The sequence below is a fragment of the Pelmatolapia mariae genome, linkage group LG20 (assembly GCF_036321145.2).
Source record: "Pelmatolapia mariae isolate MD_Pm_ZW linkage group LG20, Pm_UMD_F_2, whole genome shotgun sequence".
NCBI lineage: Eukaryota > Metazoa > Chordata > Actinopteri > Cichliformes > Cichlidae > Pelmatolapia > Pelmatolapia mariae.
This window is the reverse complement of record NC_086244.1, coordinates 20,194,077-20,217,343: the sequence shown is the minus strand read 5'-3', so window position 1 is coordinate 20,217,343 and position 23,267 is coordinate 20,194,077. Positions and strand designations below refer to the sequence as shown.

General features: G+C 40.6%; 1 protein-coding gene across 1 annotated transcript in view; it reads right to left on the bottom strand.

Moving 5' to 3' along the window:
- The window catches only part of LOC134618339 (cadherin-4-like), a 234,670-nt gene extending 212,063 nt beyond the window's left edge, over positions 1 to 22,607 (bottom strand). Inside the window, exons 1-2 of the mRNA XM_063463709.1 lie at positions 22,344 to 22,607; positions 21,029 to 21,140 (exon numbers count right to left, since the gene is read on the bottom strand). Of these exons, the coding sequence (XP_063319779.1) occupies positions 21,029 to 21,140; positions 22,344 to 22,400 (169 nt within the window). The 5' untranslated portion in view covers positions 22,401 to 22,607. The remainder of the gene's footprint in view (positions 1 to 21,028; positions 21,141 to 22,343) is intronic.
- Positions 22,608 to 23,267: the final 660 nt, after the last annotated feature.

Below are 23,267 nucleotides of genomic sequence, written 5' to 3'. Positions count from 1 at the left end.
TCTCCAAATCACTCAACCTGAGTTGTCCATCCAATATACTTATTTCTAATCTTGTCCATGATGGTCAATCCCAATGAAAATCTTAGCATTTTCAACTCTGCCACCTCCAGCTCTGGTTCCAGCTATTAGAAGGTGATGCTCATAACTTTCTCTATTCAAAATATGAATCCAGAGAGGATGAATGACATGCAAATTAGCCAGCTAATACAGAAACCTTCTGGAGCTTGGTGGGTGTGACTAGGTTATGGCAAAATGTTTCTATCTGGATCAAAGTAAAACTCACTGTGTGAAAGGCACAGGATATTCAGAATATCATGCATGATATTCAGAATTCTACAATGAGTAGTTAATCAGCAGCTTCCCTGAACCATCACGTGCTTTTGTACCAATGCCAGTATGGATGTGGAGGGAGATACTTGTCCAGTCTAGAGGTTGATTAAATTCTTTTATAGTTAGTAAATTGACAATCATATCATTTATCATAACTTCATGTTAAAACTAGACATGAAAACAAGTACATGTGCTGTAAGTGGTTTGTCCTTCCTCATTGTCTTATATTGGACTTTTCTACCGGTGCTGATGCAACATCTGCTTCACAGCTTTAAAAAGCAAAAAAGGGCAATCTATTCTCAGCTTGTTACAGTGTGGGTTGTAGAGTACACTTTCATTCAACCACGCTCAGCTCAGATTTGAACTGAACAAATAATAATCATTGTGTCCTTCCCTTCCTTCCATCTCCTCCAAAAGGATGCATGAACAAATTAGGAATGATTTCAAAAACAGTTCATCAACATGACAGATGTTCACTTGGGCTGATGTGTGGGCAGCAAGCACTTTTCTTTTCACTGTAGTGTTTTGTTTTTTTAGAAAAACAGAGTTATACATTTAAACTGGCTACTTTATAAAAAGGCCACCCAAAGTCAAGATCCAAAATTTACAACAAATGCATAAACATTTGTTGTAAATTTCATCCCCCTCTCAACAGCTAATCATTTTTAATAAGGTCTAATGGAGATTTTCTTGTATGTCACTTTGCTCGCTATATACTGGTGACCCAGATTAGTCCATAAGGGATTTCGAGTGTGGGCTGCAGTCTGCAGGACAAAGCAGCAGATTCTGGTAGACAGCTGCAGCTCAGATCACACTGCATGTATCTACCTCCTCTCTCAACTACTCTCATCTCCTGTCCTCTCTTTTCCACTTTTCTGGTCGTGTGTGCTGAAGGTAGAGGGAAGGCAGATAAGGCGACTTCCTTAGAAATTACCTATCACAGCTTGGCAATGTGTCCGGGCATTTCTGGCTGAGAAACGTTGAATTTGTCAATCCAGTGAATGCTCAAAAGTATTATGCGAGCTCAATTTTAGCTGTTATTTTAAATGAGTCAAGCGCTGTAGGTGTATGAATATCAGAGTGCAGGCTGCATATCTATAAAAGGAAACAAATGTGCTGTAGCTTTTATTCACATTTCTTTACACTTAGATTAACCCAAAGTGAAGACCTTCACAGCCTATGATAAGAGGACATCCAGCAGCAGCAGCAAAAGCAGGCCAGACTTGTATTAAGGTAAGAATGCCCCCTTCAGCTGTATGACGGTCCTTCTCAGCTACCCACCACAGTAGGTAAATAACTGCTAGCTCTCGCTGGTTGTGCTATGAGAGAACATCATAAATTCTAATCCAAAAGCACGGCAAGATCGATTGCTCTTATTACCAAATCTGTAGTTATAAAAAACAAAAGTAATTATTGGTAATGCGCACATATTACTTAACCTACTCCGTGATTATTTATCACGCACTTGCACTTATTTGTGCATTTATTTATTGATTTGATTTGATTTACTTTCTTAAGCGAATCTTCGGCCTTTAGGGGCCCGCTGTTAGCAAAGCCAATTTCTAAGATGTTCAGAGGCTGCAGTCACTCCTGTCCTGCATAGCCTTTACTTTGGTTGACTAAGTGTTCATAAGGACATCCACTCTGTCGCTGTGTATGCCTGGGAGAGATGTAGCACTGCAGTGTTGCGCTGATGTTTTATGCTCTATCTGGGACGCATCTCTTAGTAACATGCCACAGCCTAACTGGATCACAGATAAAGTGATATGATTGGAACAGATGGTTCGAGGTTCTCTCACTACAACTCAGGTTTCCTGTATAGGCACAGAAAAGACTTCAGAGGACAAACCTGCCATAAGGTGAAAATTGCTTTAGTGTCAGCTGTTAGAATGGAGACATCCATGTGAGTCGCTTAAAGCTTGATGTTTCAAACATCCGATGCACTGGCCGGCTCGCCGTTTAGGTAGTCCTTAATATCTCTCAGCTACCTCAACTAGTATGTCGTCCTGTGGTCAGACAGGCTTCAATGCCACCTCTTTTTACTGCTGCTAGTGACAACTGTCTTCACTGTGCTCTAAAGTAACCTCCACCTCCACAAATTATGGGGAAAACACAGTATTCTGATTCTGATTAAAACTTATTTTGTGAGCAACTGGACTGACTGGGAATTGAGATTGCAACTTAGATTTGAGTGCTGGCTGAACAGAGTGGACAGAGTGAATATAACATCTGGTATTACAAAACTAATTGTGATACCTAGGAAAAGGGCTGTGTTATGCACACTGCCTCTCTCCAATCAAGAAGACATTCCACTCTTCATACAAGTGAAATACAATTCTACATTATTACCCAGCAGCATCCTAAATGTCAAGCCTGATTTGTAAATGATATGCTACTCCTAATTACATTGATATTTTCAGGAGCAAAACAAACCTCTCCTTCACTCTCTCCATTTCTTCCCTTCTACCCCTTTTTTCTCTTTTTTTATATTATAGATTTTACTGCCTTTTTTGGGAGAAGAGCAATTCTATTATTACGGTGAAGATCTAACATTTATGAACTCTCTGATAACAGCTGTCCTTTCACCATCTGGGGTACTAATGTCCTGAAGGTTAGAACAGCCATCTATAAGAGTCTGACAGCCACTGTCTAAAAATGAGGAGCGAAAAACACACTGCTCTCTTAAGAAACTGAGCAAAGCAGTAAAGCTCGAGTTCTACTGCAACCAAATGTTAACTGCTAAATGTTAATGTGTATTGTTACCCAAACATATACATTACAGCTCAGCAACAGTATTAGTAATCCCTCAGGTGAAGGTCCACAAGGTGTGGAATTCGTCTACAACACTGAAAAGTACGATGATTTAAAAATGAATCCCAGAATCTTGTATCACGTCCGATTTATATGCACGCTCAAGTTGCGTGTGGAAACTTTGGCCCCATCCTTTACCCTACAGTGTCAAAATGTCAGTGGGAGAGCAGTACTTAAGGACTTTGAGATAATATAGTATTCTGAGAATGTGCAGCAGTGATATATGAGTTTACCACAGGGGTTAGGACAGCCTTTGAGCTATGTCAAATGAGTCTTCTGGCTCCAATAGGCAGCATTGCCCCTTAGGGCCAAAGAAAGGGTCATGCCAAGACTTTTCACAGGAAAGATCATTCCAACATCTTAACCCACTGGGTATCACTATCATCATTAGAGATGTTTTCGCAACATAGCCTTGGGACAGAATAAATGAACCTTTAGACAGAATAAATGGCCGGTCTGTAGAATGACTTGCTTTACCACTTTGAGGGCAGAGCTCCATAAGTCCCCGGCTTCCATTAGGGGAGACAATGTGATTCTCTTTTGCGGCCTCCCCATGGCCCTCTCTCAGTGTGAAATGAGTAAAGTCTTCAGGTGCATCCACCAGTGAGACGGACAGACTGCCCTCAGCTACTACTGATCAGACATGGAGACTGACTGAGAAAGTTGGCACGAAAAAAAGACGAAGCGTCTGAAAAGAGAGCGCACTGGGGCTCCAGACGGTCTGAGAAGAGGAGCGTGGGCTAGTCAGTGCTGATCTGAGAATCCCGACAATCAGCCAGAAAACGCAAGGCAGACACAAGCATCCCATTAGCCTTTGAATCTAAATGTCAGTCTCCACTGGCCTAGTTCAGTAGGCTATTCCCCTCTCCCCCCAGAGAACAACAGTGCAAAACTACAAACAAAAGCACAAAAAAATAAGTCAAATGTCATGTGAGACTATTACAATGCAGTACAGGCTTTGTTTCATTTAAGCCTTCTGCTGATCCTGCAAATATGGTCTTAAAGCAACGCTTGCTGTCTAATGAAAAAAAAAGGTCAACAGTAAGCTGTATTGACATATTAAAGTAAGAATAAGCAGAAAGAACTCAAGAAAGAAACAACATAAAAGAGCCTTTTATTTTTTATCTTCCAAGAACTGATAGGACCTTCACAGTTATTTGTAATGTCTTCATACCAAAACAAACATTTTAAGAACTAAGCATCATGCTTTCAGATAGATTTTGTATTTTTTACATTACAAAGATTCAAGGTGTAGACATTTTGGCATTTCTGTACTATGTTCAATTTGGTTGTGGAAGCCTAGGGGCCTGCCCTGAGTATGGCCCTTGATGACTGAGTGCTCTGTGTGACATTTCCTGGTAAAGGCCATGGTCAGCAAAAATATCTCCACAAGGAGTACCGGCACAATTTCTCTATCTCCCTTTACGATATGAAAACATTAGCCTCATTTCCTGTTTGAATATCTGGTTTTGCAAAACAAAAAAAACTTCTTCGCCCTTTCTTGAGAGAAGTGGAGAGCTAAGATCCTCAGCCTTGTATTACTTTTCCTGTAAATTCCATTCTCAGTATCAACTGGTCACTGGCTGTTTCAAACATTACGCATACTTGAGGTTAAATAGACCGTTTAAAGAGAAAAAAATCCTCTGACTTAAGTAAACTTCCTTAAAGCTAGTTTTTTAAGATAAATGTCACAGTTGGTCTATTAAGGAGTCATAACAATGGAAACAAATGGACACTCAGGAGGACAGTTTGTGAGCCAACACAGAACTGTGGACCAATTTATACACTCTAAACATGGCAACAGAAGCTAACTGGTGCCAAAATACTCACACAGTATGCGACTGGCATGCAAAGCACTCGCTCTCCCTCTCTCTTTCCGCACTAATTGCGTGTGTAGTTTAAGCGGGTATAAGTACACTCCATTGAACAATGGAATTAAGTTAACAACATCTGAATCCTTTCACTGTGACACTCTCCACCTTCCATCTTCACTACTAGAAACTACTGGTTTAAATTATAATGGCCCAATTATCTCTTTGGTTTAGTTAATATATTATTGTATATACTATAAAATAATATCATCCTCTAATCTCCTTAACTCTTTCATGCATTTGTTAATTAATGATCTATTCTTCAGAGACGTATACTGTTAATAAAGAAAAACATGGGATGAATTAATGATTAGTGTTACCTTGTGTTTTTGCCACGGCAACATATCACTCGCTGAGTTTTCCGCACTCAGAAAAAAACTTCCATCCCAGTACTGAGTGGCCATCCATCGCATAGCATCTTATCTCATCCCATCCCAAACAGCAATTAGCTAACCAGAGTCACCGCAGTCTAAATCACATCCAGCATCTCACTGTGGCCAGAGTTCATCATCCTATTACACACATTCCATGCAACTAACCTCCTTTTTAAGATCTGCTCTCCCTGCATGCATACACACTCCACTGAATGGGTTTGAGGCTGACCTATTTGCCATCACATGCGTTGCAATGTGAAGATTAAATACGAGCGCGACTACGGAATAGAGAACAAATGGCAATTTGCCAATTAAAAAAGGAGAGAAAAAAACCACCACTGTGGCTACAGCGGTTTAAACTTGTAAATTTAAGCGTAACATTTTCTCTCCATTTCAGCCAAAAACAGTTACTGTTTAAAAGATACAAAACTGGGTGTTAGCATTTGATATTTGCAAAGAAATATTACACTGAATGCTAAAACTGCACTTTAGAAAACAATGCAATTTTACTGAGTTGTCCTCTGGCTGTTGTTTTAGAAATCAGATTAAGCTGCTGTTATCAATTTTAAATAGATTTAAAGTGCATGATTCAAATTAAATACAGAAATACATACATGAAAAAAACACACTCTTAAGCCCAATTACCCCTGGGAATGAGAAGAGGAAATAATAAACACATAAACACACACACCGAGAGTCAGCGGCACACACAGAGAGAAAGAGAGACAAAGAGCAAACTGAGACACATTGAGACTGATAAAAAATGCAGGAAGCTGGTTTAGTAGTGACTGCGATGTCACCAGGGAATTCACACAATTGTTGACTTCCATGTAGAGAGAGACAATGAGTTCAGCTTCATTGACTTCTACAGATGCAGTGAAGCACAGTAATTACCATGGCTCAGACAGAGGAGGCGCTACTACCACAAACAGTCAGCACTATGGAAGGCAACACACACACATGTGCACACACATGCACGCCAACAGAAACATGCCAACACATGTGTTAACCTTAACTGCATTTTTAACTAGTGTGCACAGGCAAACAAGGAAAACGTACAATAAGAAGTCTGAGATTATTCTCCAGTCAAAAGGAGAGAAGACGAGGCAAACTGTTGCAAGTGTAAATGATAGAGGTGGCTAAACAATATCAAAGGCGTAGGAATGTGCAACAGAAAAGAAACACATAGACTCAAAAGTATGAAAAAATGAGAAATGAGAATCCCCAAACAATCTAATCTGTCCTTGAGTGCCCTCCTACTGCAGCATTGTTCTGTCAGAGCCAGATAAGTTGGGAGGCGCTGCAGTGAGTGAACAGAGGCGAGGAGAGAAAAGAGAAAATCAATGATAACAGTCTCCACTTGCCACAGTAAAGGACTGGTGTGTGTGTGTGTGTGTGTGTGTGTGTGTGTGTGTGTGTGTGTGTGTGTGTGTGTGTGTGTGTGTGTGTCTGTGTTGAATGAGGGTATCAGACTTGCACTGACATTCTGGTGTGGATATAGGGGCATTGTTGTATTTGTGCAACAATTATTAACAATCCAAAAATAATAATAACACCACCATACAAGGTCCAATTTTACAAACACTTTTTCACTTTCCTTAATATCCACAGGAAGCTTGCTCTGTGGTCAAATACTAGATGACAGACACAAAAGGAGCCAGTTCTTTCAAGTTCATATTCAAATCCCTTTTCCCATGATGATGATATGAGAATATTTTATGCTTAATGTGCAGACATCCCATCAGATGGATGTAATATATACAACCTCTTTGTCTTCCACCTTGGGTCACTCATCTAATTCATTAAACACTATCTTAAGTGGCCAAACTGATGGACTTCCATTATTCAAAAAGTTTCATAGCAAGTCCTGCAATACAATTACCTCTGAGAACTGGTATCTAAATTAAAGTTAAATATTTAGAAAGTCTTCCTAAAGCTGCTAGGGGGATCGAGCTGGATGTTTTATGTGTTCATTTCCAAGATAAATCTGACTGCAAACAGATGAAGAAGAACATAATTTGCTGTGTGTGTTCTGAATTTCCTCAGCGCTGCGGTGTTCTCTGTCTAAACACTCAGTGGTTAGAAAGCATGATTGTGCTTGTCCACATTCAAATTCTGACACACACACTCAGACTTGATGGTGGATTTACAACTGACCACATCCATCTTTAACCATTTCACAAGAAAATGTGAAGGTGATCCATTTGTTACATTTGTATTTGTATGCAACAGGAACTGGACTAAGACTAGTCACAATGAGCTGATGAAAGAGACCAATTCTGTTAATGAGAAGAAACTAAAACCACCTGAAATAGAGGCAGTAGTTAAAAAGAATCATAGAAAACTGACACGATACTGAGGACAATCAGTCAATGATTCATTCCATCAATGATGCTAATTGCCATCCACTCCATTACTTTAGTCAGCTGGAAGGTTGTTGATAGCCTCACAAGTGTGAGTTCACAAATTCTGATTCACTCATTACGGTCACACAAGGAATTTTTTCAGGGTCCTGTGAGGGCAAACCAAAATTATTCTGAAGGCAATAAGGGCAAACCTTAGCCCAGCAACAGTGCTTTGTTTGATTGGAAAAATGCTTAACCACCTTCTCTGGTTTTTGACTTTGTTTCAGCTTTTTGAGGTAGAAAAAGAATCCACCAAATCACTCCCTGAAGCTTATTAGCCTGGTTGCTCCTGACAGGGTTCATTCTGCATCCATTACAAAGTGCATGAGTATGAAATTTACCAATACGTGTAGTCATATGTGTACGTATTACAAATTACTTGAAGAATTAGTTTATAGAACAGTTCTGTATCCATCTATCTGTACATCTATCTATCTTAATATACACATTGAGAGCTACATGTTCTGTTAAGTGCAAAGAGTTCCTTTGTTTTTGGCATAGATTAGTGCTTCAGCTGTGAGGAAAGGACAGCCCAATTTGTCAAGAGAGTGCACGGAGCTAATCACATCAAAAGAACTGCTACCCAGTATAATATCAGCCCATGAGCAGGATGCCTAATTCATTAGTCTGCATTTGCAGGACAAATCACTTCTATGCTGACATACAAAAGTACCACACACACAAGCGAGATGAGGCAGTAAACTTGTAGCGGCCTACTGGCATGAAATAAATGACAATGAAAATATCTGATTTGATGATATTTTCCATGCAGTGGCTCTCGCCGTAAATCTCATGCAAGGTAAACTGATGCTGCAATGCATACTGCAGCAGTCATGTTTATGCAAATGTGTGTGCTTCAAAGAAAAATGACCTTTTCTCTATGGCACAGTTTGATTTAGAGCACCTTACCCTATAGCTGCTTGAGAAGAATTATGGATCCAATGGATGAAAGATGTGTCTTCCTCTTCTCTATAAGCAGAAGCATTTACAGTATGACGAATACTCTACCTTCTTAGCTAAAACAGAAATGAGCTGTGCCCTTCAAATCAGTGTCATTTATCTCCATTTTCTCTGGCCACTGGGTATCATATCCGAGTCAGCATTTCTGCCCACCTTCCCCTGTGAAGACAAGCCCTCCTCCGAGGTTTTTCTGGCCAGAGACGAGATTACTGTTAAGGTGGTAGACCACAGTTATTTAAATTCCTGGATCAAAATCTTGCCAGCTGATAGGTGTGAACCACAGCGCTAAGATATTTATTGACTAAACAGAGTCATTAAACTGCAGCATGCAAAGCACAAACACTTGCACTTGCACAAGCACAGCCAAAGCTAGCAAGAAGCTAGAGAAAAGCTTTCTTTTTTTATCTTGACTTTTAAAAAAAAATAACAGCTATGATTTAGTGATCTTATAGGAAACGTGGCTGAGTATTTGTATTGAGTGTACATTTTACATATTTAATAAGGTAGATATCATAAAAGCCCTTAGATGCTGCCTGTCACATGGTGTGACTACACTGTTCCATAAATCCTTTTCATCAGTGTTATTGTTGTGAATACTGTAGCATGATGAAGCCAAGTCTTTTATCAGCATCCCCATCAATGTCTTTATTTCGCATTATTGTTCGATTTTATCCTGTTCATCTCATTCAGAGGAAGAGAAAACTTTCTCAAGTCTTCATCAACTGGCACACACAATTACACATGGCTTTGCACTTGCACCAGTTTTCCCATAAATAAACGCACACACTCATGCGAAAACAAACAAAGAACAAATTCCTGATTCCAAAGCCATTTTCTTAAAAACACAACGGGAACTGTCAGATTGCTGTCGCGAAACTTTGTGATTTACCAAACTATGAATAATTTGTGCATAAATTAAGTGAAAGGATAATGAGAAATGCCACGCTTCTGTGATGAGAGGAAATGGAACGCAGCAGTGGCCAATCAACTCGTGAAGATTGGAAATAGAATCAACAACCTCACCTGACATAAGAAACATGCAGGGATGAAAAACCTGACTGGAGAGTCAATAAGCTTTCATGCTCTGGTGTCTGACCAGCTGTAAATGAAGGGGCAGGAGCTTCTGTGTGCACATGCGGAGATGAGCTGCTAAAGATAAGATGCACTGCCTCCTTAGCTGTCTTTCCTAGCTGCAGGGGATTCTGTTTCTCTGTTCTCTCCCGAGCTTTGAAGCTCTAATGCTTCTGATCTGTCATCTATCTCTTGCCTCCCATGCTGTCCGGTGCGTGTCTGCTCATGAGCGGGACGATATGACAGCACTGCAGCCAACACACAGCGAGTCAGGTGGCCAAACCCTTCTTTTAGAACAGACAGTCTCTGCTAATGTAAATTTATTAAAGATCCTGGCACTGATGAAACTGTTAAATAGTAGCTGGCTGCTGTGAAAGGTGTGTCATTTTGTCCAGATTACCCTGCCACAGTCTTTGAAAGTGTATGCATTTATAACCAACGGAAATCAGATGTTTCTCAGCGGGGTGTGCTAGTGTGCTGATGTTTTCAATTACAGCTAGGCTCAGCTACCGACTACTTGATTATACGGAAGGCCCTGGCCACCAGTGTAGAGCTGAAAGACCAACATGTCTGGCAGTTCAGTGGATCCAGATTTTTTTTTCCTTTTTGCTAGTACTGGTGGGCGATCTGCACTATGTGAGGAACCCTGACAATACAACCCCCCCCCCCCCCCCCAACAACAACAAAAAAATCCTTCTTGCTCTCCCACAACCCGGGGGTGTCTGGCTGGGAGGCATGTCAGCATGTATCTCCCTACAGTCTGTCTCTTTGCCACCGTGGCAAATCAATTCTTAATAAACCATCTGAAAGCTTCCTCTGCTATACCTTTCATTTCCCCTCCTCAAAGCTGCAGGGCAAATTAGCCTGCCAAGAGGATGATAGGGAGCAAGCGGCAGAAGAAAGCAACCGAGAGGGGGATGAAAAAAACGACCCAACACCTACAATTAAATTAACAAATCACTGTTCTTAATTAATCGGGGAATTACAAGCAGAACTGTGGGTTTGAGACGTGACTGACATGGCTAGCACTCCCTGCGTCTGCTTTTGTTAGTGCTGCTGGGGTGGGGAAGAGGAGAGAGGTAAAGGGGGAGAGGAAAGGCAGATGAAAGCTTAATAAAAACTCTCCACAGAGCCCCTGAACAGAATAGTGAGACTGTTACCTCTACTCCTTCCCTTCTTTTCTTTGGTTTCCTCTTGCTCCCACTCTCTTATCCTTGTCATTCCTCCCTTACTTACGTCTTCTCCTCTCCCACTCTAACTAGCTATATCCTTTCCCTTTTCCCCCTTACCTTCTCCCCGCTTTGCTTTTGCTGGTTCTCAAACCCATGCTTGCTAATGAGGTGTGGGATTGACAGCTGGATTACACCATCGCTTTGTAATCCTTTCATTTCTCTATGTAGGATAATCACACCGCAGACCGGGGCCTTGCCTCCTGCCTCTAGGGGCAATCAACAATGTGTGTGTTTACATAAAAGCAGATGCATGTGTAATATTCAGTTAACTGTGAGTAAAATGTCGTGAGGTTAATGCAACCTTCGTTATCTTGACTGCACACCGGCCCAGAGTATGTCAATCGTCAAGCAAGACCATCAGAATTTTGCGACGTAGCCTACGAATGAATGAGTATTTATGTATTATCATGTCCATGCTTCAAGCAGCAAAAGTAGTCCATCTGCTTGCCTTCCAGCCTGTCTACATCTTCTCATCCCTTCTCCCTCAGAGATGAGCAAATATTGTCTTCCCTTGAACATGGCTGCTCCTTTAGTCCTTCTCCCTCTCTACCATTTTTCCTCCCTTCGTCCCCATCCCTTCTTTACCCCAACTCCCTCACAGGAGCTTGCTCCCTATGCGGCCACAGGATTCACTTTGTTTTTGATCATTCTCAGACTCAGAGCTAGACAACTTATCTGCTACTCTACATTCTCCCGGGCCCAGAGGAGAAAAGCAGGGCCTTTTATTACCCTCGCTCTTTGCCTCTTCCTCTGATGTGCAGAAAGAGACAACAGTCAGATAGGGAGAAGAAGCAGAAAGAGATTCAGGCCAGTGTGCTTTTAAAAACGTGTTGGTCCCAAGGCTTGAAATGGCTGTCTTATGGAGTTTGACCCACAGTATCACAGGGCTTTTAAAGTCTTACAAACAAAAATGCTACATTGTCACAAACCAGTATTTGCCATTATACTCAGGGTTCAAAGTAACAGTTCTCCACAGCAATCATCCACTGTATTCCAGGATAAGCATGTGACCTTGATGTTGAAATCAACTGCAGGTTCAAAAAATTAATATTCTTCATAGTTGTGGGTTGGGTATTTTGGGTTTGTTTGTTTTTTTTGTTTTTTTGATGAAGTAAGTGAATAATGTGAACATGAATGCAACAAACAAATCCTGATTGTAAAAAACTGAGCTGAATGTTTTTAAAGTACAGTGCTAGACTAGTGGCCACTGCAGAAATCCAAAAGAAATTCACTACATCATTGTGAATTGCACTATAACCCTTTATCCAACAACCTTCATCTGTTTATAAGGTTTTCATTGTTTAGTGCAGTGCAAATGTTGACTGAGTAACTGACTATGTCCCAGTCGTTAACACTCAATGAGAGCAGTTGCCACTGTCTCTGTCTGACATTCTTTTGAACGTATTTGAATTTTATCGGGAAAGAGGAACAAAGAGTTTCACACTAAAAATACTATGCGATTTCTACTATGTTATCACAGAATTTAAAAATCATTTTTAGGAAAATCATATTCTGGAAAAAAAGCAAACAGTTTCCTTTTCCTGCAGATCTCAAACCTCAAATTTACTGCCTGTCTTGAGCTTTGTGAGCAACGTGCATGGGGTTTTAACTGTGTTAACTTTGACACACTAGAATACCACAAGGAAGTATATGAATGCCCACATGGATGTGGAAACCTATTAAATTATTCACACCAATATCTAACATTTTAAGGCCATGTATGATAGATTAAAGCTGAGCTACGCATCAGAGATCCAAGATCAGAGATGACTTATTCTGCTTCACGGCTATAACACTTCACACTTCTAAACAATATCAATACTAAAATAATGCAGAACTGCAGTTTTGACAGAAGAAGTGGCTTAATAAGTAACTGTCTAAAATTAAATTCGTGTTCATTAGTGAGAAAAGTGTAAAGCAAATGCTTACTGGTTCTTCTCATAGTTGTAGTTTTTCTTAAGATATCAACTCTCATTATAGTTTAATAATTTAACATTTTGGATTGAAATTTGTAACAATTTACATTTAATAATTGGAAAATAATAATAGCTGACAGATAAGGATTCGTGTAAACTGCCCACAATAGTGAAACAATTTAACAACCTCAAAGAAATTTCTACCAGCTAACACAGCCCCATACTACAGAGAGAGATGGGAATTCCCCTTTTGGGGAAATCAATAAAGTCTGTCAAAAAGCCAACATCTATCTTGACATGAATCAACAGAAACTGTTTGCAAAGACCTGGGCTCCTCTGAAAGCGCCTTTGTGAGCCCCTTATTAGCTTTTAGCCTGTCGAATAGCGTAGGACCAGATACCATGGGACTCATCATTGTCTTCTGATTAATTAACATTACTGGCACTGTGTTTGTCGACCCCCAGCTCCTCTATCCTTTTCTTCCTCTGTCCCCTGTGTTCCCGCATAGTTTCCTTGTTCAGAGGCAATGATTCGCCTATGTGCTGAACTTAAGAACTTAATGGAGAACGTTCACAAGAAGAGCAAGACACAATTAATGATTATCAGGCGGCCATGTCTTCTGAGGACTTCCATCCTTAGTTTAACCAAAAACAAGGGATCTTTAAGCAAAGGGAATGGGATATGAGATTGTAATGCTCTTGGATTTGCCCTGCCCACAGAGAGATCATAGAAATCTACTCTTGATTAGAAAAGGGTGCGAAATGGACAGAAGTCCATTAATTAAAAATAATGATCTCAGTTTGGGGAAACTAGGCAAACTGACGAGATAATGGAGGGCTGGGTTAGAGGTGAGAATATTGTTTTCATACTGCTGTTATGAAACATTTTCACACAATAGTCCTAAATGAGATTTTACTATTTTAAATTTAATTATGTTTTGTTATAAGAAACTCAAGTTTAACAAAATTGAGGAGAGACAAATTATCCAAAGTGAGCTCATGCATATTTAATTATATCAGTGCTAAAACAGTAATAGAAATTAAATTTGAAGCAGTACATCAAAAGAATCCTCAACTACAAAATGGTATTTGTGTCTTTCAACAACATTGCTTTCACATAAAAAAATTGAGAATGTGATGGAGGTGTGGCAGCTGGATCGTCATTTTTTTGGGTTGCTTTCAGAGTGACTTCATTTCCAAGTGAATCAATTAGGATCTAATTAAAATCCTGCCGTAGACAAACTGAGGAATTAAGAATGAGTGGGCAGGATTAGACCACAACAGTGTCTGGGTGTAGGCCAGAGCTACAGTAGAGTAGTGGGCAGCTTCAAAGTATCATAATGTGTTGCTGTGTTTCCTTTTGTGTCTTTTCATAATGAACAGCAGGAAATAGCACCATAAACGCTAAAATGCTGGCTGTTTCAGGGAACAGAGCCTTATCATATACTTCCTTTCCTTTTCCTTTTCAACCCTGATCAGAGGAAAGTGTCTGTCCTTCTGTACCCCACCCTTTATTTCACTCTCCTCTCTCACAGTAGCCTAGCTTAAAGACATGGTCACTGTGACTCTTGAGGAAAGAGAAAACAGCCTTGTAGGCTTATCATTATCCTGCTGGTGTAATCCCTGTCCACCACATTGCAGCAAAAGAGCAGCCCTGGGAGTGCCTTGCATTCCTCTTGCTCCTTGTGAAAAAACTATTTCACCAAAGACAACAGGGACACCTTACAACAGCTCCTCCGCAGTCTTAGACTTTATGCTGCAAAAAAGAAAAGAAAAGGGGAAAAAAACAATCTTTTTAACCTTAGACAAAATGTGCATGTGTGTAAGACAGAGGGAGGGCAGGAGACAGAGCCCTAGTAGTGTCCCCTTGTCATCTTACAGCCTTCAGAGCCCATGCAGACCATCTGTGCATTAAAGAGGTAGAGCCCAAGCAAAGTATTTAAATGGGTTTAATGTTTTCAAGAGGGCCATAACCTTGGTCCTGTAGAAGCCCAGAAGACCCATCATACCAAGGCAGGAGGTCTCTTAATGTACGAAGCAGATGACAAGGATACAGAGTTCACACACACCACCGAGTAACTCAATCTGCAGGAAGTCTCTCACATTTTTTCATTCATTCTCGTTTTCCCTTTTACCCCTGTCACCCTTGTCCCTCCTCCCCAAACAAAAGGAGAAGATGTCAAAAATCCCATTAAAAAATAATGGCCTCCACCTGCTTTCTTTCTTTTCTCATTCCCTCCTGCTTGCCTTTCTAATGACCAGCTTGGAAAAACCTGGAGGTTACCTGCTATGCACAGATCACCAGTCAACCACCCCAGTGCACAGTACATTCGACGACAAAATGCACACACCGAGCATGCAAAACCACATAACCACTCCGCCACATGATTTCCCAAGCCTTATAGTATTCATCAAAAGGCAGGTTTGCAGGTGTACCCCTCATCCCACCAACGCTCCTCATTAATCTCATAAACCACTTGTGTCTAGACTTTAACAGGGGAAGAAATGTTCAACCATGTGGTTAAGTCATCTATACGAACCTCTCTGAAAAATCCACACAAAATTCTCTGAAACAGCTATAAATCACGCATGAGGTTGCAAATTAAGTAAATAAATGTCAACTGGATATTTGTAAGAGCTCCCTGAGGTCAGATTAGTCTTTGGCCTGACGGTCATAAACCAGCACCTGAAGTGTCTTCAATGCTTTACAAAACGTCCAACAAATGTCAGCCCTGTGCTTTTCTGCAATCAATAACCACTGAAAACAGGACTGTGTGATCTTTTCTCGATGGCTGAATATCCTTACAAAATTACCCATAAACCATGTAATGATTGAAACAGATGGTGTGGACAGAATAAAGATTTGTGTGGTATTTTTCACCATAAGAAAGATTTGATAGTTTTATGGGAGAGCGCAGCACTGATTCTTCTTAACGCTACCACTGATGAGACATTCCTGCAGTGTATGTTTTAACTGTTACACAATAGTTCAAAAAACAAAAGCTCTTTTCCTTCTTTAGATTTACATATTCATATAACAAAATGTGGTGGGCCTTGAATGATTACAGGATATGTAGAAAACTGTTGGCAGTAGCTGATTAAACCAAAGGATTACTCAAAAGATTAGAATATTGTGAGATACAATGAACAAAAACTAGTAACAAAGGAAAGAAAACAATGTGCATGATTTAAGAAGATGACTACTGCATCAACTATTCCAATTTGACCTGTACAATATATCAGTTGACCAAAATCACATAGCAGCTCCAACTTCACTGTTTGAAATAGTCACTTCATTATCTGCAGCACAGCATGCATCACAGCAGAGTAGATGGTACTGTAGAGTTCAGCAATGTTTTTACTGTAAGTTATTCACTAGTTTTGGAGCTACTATGCTGTAAAGTTAATAAATAATGACCCAATCATGAAGCAATTGATATCCACGTCTTTTTTTTAACTTCTTAAAGTCTGCATCAGCATTGGCTGCAAAATCTAATCTCCATGAGGACACCTGTCTGCTATCGATCCAGATAAAACTACAGGCTGTGTGTCAAGAGATCTGGGGCAAAACAGGTCATCAAAAGCATCTAATTGTGTTTGAGGGTGTAGGGATAGAAAAAAAATGGTGCATTGCCCATGCATATGGAAAGTCTTAAAAGTAATCTCATCTTTTATTTTGAAGCCTTCGAAGCAGACTTCCATCCCTTCATCATCAGTGCTCATAACCATTAAAGCATGTGTGTGAGCTTTGATTTTGGTGAGAAGGGCAGGAAATGTTACCCTAATTCATGGCATATTATTAAAACCTGTAAGGCACAGCATCTGTTAGCATATTTGTAATGCTGTGCCATTTTTTTCATATGGAAATAGTTCTGTGCATTAAACTGGGGGTGAAATTGATACTTACTGTATATCAACTTCTGAGCTTCAAGTTGAAAAATGATGTTAAGAATGCAAAGCCTATAGCAATAACAGCCCAGCTATTGGATTTTGAAAAATCACCTAAAGTCTCATAGGAAAGCCTCACTAACCAAGGCATGTAAGACTCATCACCCAGGGCCTTCGAGTTGGCTGCTGGGAGAGATTTTCGGGAAATAATATCCTGGAAAAAATTACAGCTCTTAACGTTTTGTTTTATTCAGAATTCAAAATTCTCTGTTGTATATTTGCTCGTATTAGGGCATTCTCAAAGTGAGCAAAACTCAGAGTATGCCAGAAAATACTATAAATGTGACAAGAAAAAAGTGGCACTGAGGGGAGAGAGAAAGGATGTGGGTCAGAGAGGCAAGTCATAGATTTATATGGCATCAACTAAAGTTGGAATTTCTACTGAATGGTAGCATCCCTATCTAAGGTGAGAGCTGGTGTATATTTATGTGTGCGCATGGGAGGGAGCGGAAGAGAGAGAGCGAGTATGAGATATAGAGAAAGAATGCTTTGTGGATCAGAAAACATGTTTATGAGCACAACGGTAACCCTGAGCCGGGACAAAGGAAAACCATTCTGTTAAAAACAGAACTGGTCACCTTAATACAGACATTCAGACGCTCTGGCTGATATCACTGGAGGGGTCTCGTTTTCAGCACGAATCCGAGCATCAGTGGAGGTTCTAAAAACAGTGACAACTGCAGGAAAAATCTGCAGTTCTTTCTGAGAAGCTGCACCGTGGATGTCAGCATCCTTAAAGCTCAGGTACTGACATGTCAAAAAAGAAGGACCTCACATATCAGAACTCATCAACTACGTCCCCATGTTCTCTCTCTCCCTCTCCTCTCTCACTAAACTCAGACAAATACCACCACAGTCGCAAACACAGAAAGTGAAGGCTGCCCAAAACCACCAGTAACCCAAACAAAGTCCAAGGTCAGCAGAGTGGGCTCACTGAGCTGAAACCACCAACCCTGGCTTTCATTACCAGGAACAGAATCAGCAAAGGGATGCAGGGACACATGGGATGAGGTTACGTTCACCAGCTCTGTTTATCTCTATTGGGTTGGCTTGAGTCCAACTCATAGCTTCTCTCTCATCTGCGAGATACAAAAACTCCAAATGTGTTGATCCAAGCATCAACACTTTAAATTATTTTACAACTCACTGTTTGTCTGCAGAAACAGAGAAGAAATAGGACCTTTCTCTGAGTTGTGTTTACTTGTGTTATACTGATTTTACAAGTAATTATTCAGTGTTAAAGGTCTTGGAATAATGTGCTAGGAGAAGCTGTCATAGGTCTGATCAAAACAAGGCATACAAAACGGGACATCGTTAGCACTCGATGTGTCATGCATACATATACTAACAATATTAGGAAAAAACACACACAGAGACTGAAAAAGACCTCGCATTTTTTAAAGACGTTAACTCACCCTCTTAAACCCCTCCTATAACTATAAAGACAAACATGGCATTTGCCATTATCAATACTGAGTGTGCTGCTAATATGTGCATGTTAAATGTATAACAATCCTCAAAAGTGTTGCATTTAGAGCAGCCTTATAATCAATCAGAATCCATTATGCAGTGTGCTGTTTAATGTGTGTTTCAGCTATTAACTTTGGAACTGGCAGGGGTTTCCAGATAAATAAAGAGCAGATCAATTCCCACAGCCAGAACAATGCAGCGTGCAGAATTAATTCTTTTTAATGTTCATTGGATAGATTGTGCTTGTCAGCGAAACAGTTGGCCACAATGCACAGAACATTTAGAGGATGATCTAAATGAGCACCATTGTTCCAAAAAGACCAAGAACAACATTACTAAGAATAATAATAATAATATGAAGAAGACAAAGAAGAGGACTGAGAATCTCTAAGTGACCAAACTAACACCACCGAAAAGAAAGAAAATATAAATGGCTGATGGCTGACTATAAACATGCCAATAACGTTTTTCTTGTCAAATGTAAACCAAAATATAAAAATTAAATAAATAAATAACATTCCACAAACTTTGGAATATTGTGGTTCCATACAAATTTCATTTTGACTTTGCAAAGAGATTTCACCGTGCCCTTGAACATTGTTTTAGGAAATTTTGGTCATCAGAGTAACTGAGAATTATAAAATGTGAACTGTAAAACCTTCCATCTCCCGTTGCTGACCTGCTCTGTGGGCTCAGGCATTCTACCCATCATGGTCAAGGTCCCAGTTCTGTCCTCCCCATTAGTCTCCCCAGTGAGATTAGACTCCCACACAAGCACACACATACACAAATTATTGATATATATATATAGACATACATATATATGTGTGTGTGTGTGTCTGTGTGCACGCATGTGTGCCTGAGTGGGTGTCATTACTTCTGCCCCTATCTGACGGTTTTGGGTTAAATAATGTTATTATTAAAGTCTTTCCAGAGCTGCTCCCTGCCTTCCTCCAGTGACACCCTTACCAGCTATAAATCAGCTGCCTGAGTCCTGCAAATCACATGGAATGAGTGTGTGCTCGTCTAAATGTGTGTGTGTCTGCTTGACCACCGCAGCTGTATTCTCAAACACACATGAAGATGACACTGCAGCTGTGGACTTTTCAAGCAACGCCGATGAAAAATTTTGAATGCGAAACTTTAAGAATGTGCTTTCCGTGTGACTTGAAAGTAACCTCGCAAATAAACTATAAATCTGATTTATGAGCAGATATCATAATGGGTTTTCTGTGATCGCTCGAACCTGACTTTAGCATAGTTTACATTAGGAGGAAAAGTGCCATGAAAATTATGCTTAGGCCTCTGTTGTTAGTGGTAAAATGAATTCCTAACACTGAAAGCAACCATGTTAGACCACTAAAGATTAGTTTATGTGTAGAGTGAGAAAGAGAGACAATTTCATCTACCTGAGACCAAACTAGATAAATAATGCTCTGTGAAATAAATGGCTTCTGTGCAGCAGTGATGGCTCATTCCGTGATTGTTTGTGATTGTGTTGACACCCCCTGCTGGGCTGAAGACATCACTACCACACTGAGAGCAAGTTCACTGCCAGTGACAATGTCCCGCATCCAATCCCACTCCCAGCCAAGATATAATATGCTGAAGTTAATGAAACACTAAAATCAAGCTGATTTCTTCCTTCACTCTTATATCACTCCAGCAATGAACACATATAGACAGATAACATAAAACAAGCAAAAAATAATGTACTGTATCATTTTATATATCCTTAAATCAAAATTTCACTGGTGTATGTGTGTGTGCGTCTGTGCACGCGCACACTCAGGAAAGAGAGTCTAGACAGCTGTATCCCCGGCAGGTCTCTCACAGCTAAGGAGAGTGAGAAATATATACCGCGCAGCTGCCGAAGACACAGTCGACCCACAAAAGAGCTATTGTGCGCCCACAGCAAAACAATACAGCTTAGCTGAGCTATGAGAAAAAAAACCATTGGAATCAATAGAGAATTGCAATTAGCCCACATTGGCAGGAGCAGTGCCAGATTAGACACAGGATGTCGATTCCATTTCCTGCACTATAGGGCCCTCAAACTTGGTTGGCTCATTGTGTAATTGGAACAATACAAATACATTTGGGTAAGTCGGAGTGTGAAGATGATAGTGCTAAAAATTACTGTAATGAAGATAAAGATGATGATAATACTCTTAAGACACCGAACAAGGTCAAAAACACAAAAATAAATGCAAGCGGGTATAACCCAAAAGTAACAGGCAAACATTCACAGCATCATTGCATAAAATATAAACAAATGCATGGATGTGTGCTACTACATGAGTTATATTTTTACAACATCACACTGCAACAACAGACCAGGGTAATTACGAGCACAAAATTGCTCCAGTTTGCAATTTCTGACATCACACTGAGCTTCAGATGTACATACCCATGTGACTAAAATGATTATTTTTACATTTCCACTTTTACGACAATTTTCCAAATGCACAAGTGGTGCTTTGGTAATCTTAAACGCAACGTGGCTAAGCACTGAAAGAAAACACATCACCATACGCACCTCCTTTTACTTCCTTCAGTGCAAACAGTGAGGTCCTTTGCTCACCCTCCCTCTAGCCTTGACAGAATGCAAAATAACTGACTTGCTAATTAAAGGGCTTACCTTTAAGTATGCCCTGACCTTGCAGTACATCCCTTGAAATCAGCACAGAGTAGAAGCTTTGTGAGAAGCCAGGTTGGCAGGGACCTTTGGAAGCGTGCTCCCCATTATTCCTCTGGAAGAAAAAAAAATACATTGAAAGACATCGATAAACATGGATTCCATTGATTTCTTTCCTCATTTTTGGCTCCAAGCTTTGGAGAATAGCAGCATAAAGAAGAACAGTTAGCAGAAATAAATTCAACAAGTTTATCAACTATTTCTGCTTGTGGCTAGGTGTAATGCTGATTAAATAGTCACACAGTCCAATGTCAGTGATAAAATGTGCTGTGTTAGTCGCTCCATGAAGAAACCACCCCAGACAAAATGAGGACAGATGTAGTTAAAAGTATTGTACTCAGGCTTAAGTGACACACGCGCGCGCGCACACAGGCAGCACGCGCACAAAGGAAACCTGCATGAATGCAGAATAATTGTCTCCCTGCTTATTGTGGGTCTTGTACTAACGGAGAGGTCCAGGGCTATGAGGGGGGGAGCAGCATGCCTGTGCGGTCTGCAGTCAACTTTGCACCCAACATTTAGCGCTCACTGTTGTTTAAATTAAACGATCTGACCCACTACAGCCATGGCACACAAGCAAATGCACGCGCCCGCACACACGCACTAGCAAGATTGGCTGGACAGGAATGGAGGTTCAACACACTGCGGGGGCATACCGCAGGAGCACAACATTTTTTCAGTCTTTTTCCGATATCCATATAGCAGGAGAGCAATTGCCTCCGTCTGAGGCGGCGGAGAGAGAAAGATTTAGGAGCTACTCGGAGCTCCGTTAATAGTCCACTGGCGCCGACATAATTCTGGATTCATGAAATGACGAAAAAGGCTGAAAAACACTACATAACTTTAAAGTTAACTTTTGCAAAGGCATCGCTTTTTTGACAAGTGAAACTTAAGGGGATGGTGGGCTGTAGCTTAAATAAGCGACATGACCAAGTCAGTTTGAGAAAAGAATAAAGGTATCACCTTGGGTGAATAACTTGTGCCGTGATTTAAGTTGTGTATGACAAATGATGATGACCTGCCAGCGATTTAGAGAAATACTGACAAGGCTTATACGGAGCGGACCTCAAGACTTACTTTTTTTCTTTTTATACATTGAAATTCATTAGGGAACCAATTAGCGTGCCTACTTGTAGGGGGATAACGGCGAGCCCCGCGTTGCTGTACCAACACACACCACGGCTTCCCTCTGGCTGCATGACTTTATTCGAGCTTATGTGTTGTATCAGAAGCTTTAGTAAAAAATGAGAAATCTCACCCAGAATGTGTCAAGAAGAAGGGCTGCTGTCAGGACCAGAGCGAAGTCAGTTCTCATCGTGGCGAGGAAGCGACTCAATGCTGCCCGGACAAAAGAACCAGAAAGAGGGTCGGTTCGTAATTTTCTTTTCCAAAAATTATTCCCCCTTTCTCGGTCAGACTATTCGTTACGTCCCTCTGCGCGCTTGGTGAGTGTGCTGCCCCGAGTTTCCCCGGCTCTCTCATCTGCAGGTGAGCGCTCCGCTCAGCACCAAGGCGCAGCCAGCGTCACTCTCCAACCCCTCCTATCACTCGGTGCAGGAAAACTCCACACACGCACTTAAAGAAACACTCGTTGGTGCTTTGGATCAAACAGCCGCACTGCTAACGTCTTTCCGAGGACCCCGACATTTCAAATCCATCTCCTATTGCGAAGGCGTCGCAGTTTTATGGTCGGATGAAACAGTATGCCCAAACATATGGCAAACTCGTCAAACATCAGCCATCAAACTTCCAGCATTGCTTTACAAGCATGTAGCTTTAACATATGTTCATTAATAGATTTCTCCAGTTAACCAGTTGCACGAATGTGCGTAGTTTGAGTAAATGGAGTAGGTCAGGCTTGGTTAAAACAAGGTAGCATGTGCGACATATAGGCGACTTAAAGCTCCAGGTGACCGGGACAAGTATTAAGAAAAGTGTGTTAAAAAAAAAAGAAATGAAGAAAGAAGCGACGATTTTTTTAACATTACTCAACAGATGGTGTTTTAATAGCAAAATACTTTCCATTTATATTAATACACCATTAGTCATTCATTTTGCTGATTACTTTGAATAGTATTGAGGTTTGTGGTATGTCTTAACAGATGTACATTGAATTTTTTTTTCTTTGTGATAATCTGAAGCAAAGACTTCATCTGCCACAGTGAGGCCTGAAGGGGTTTAA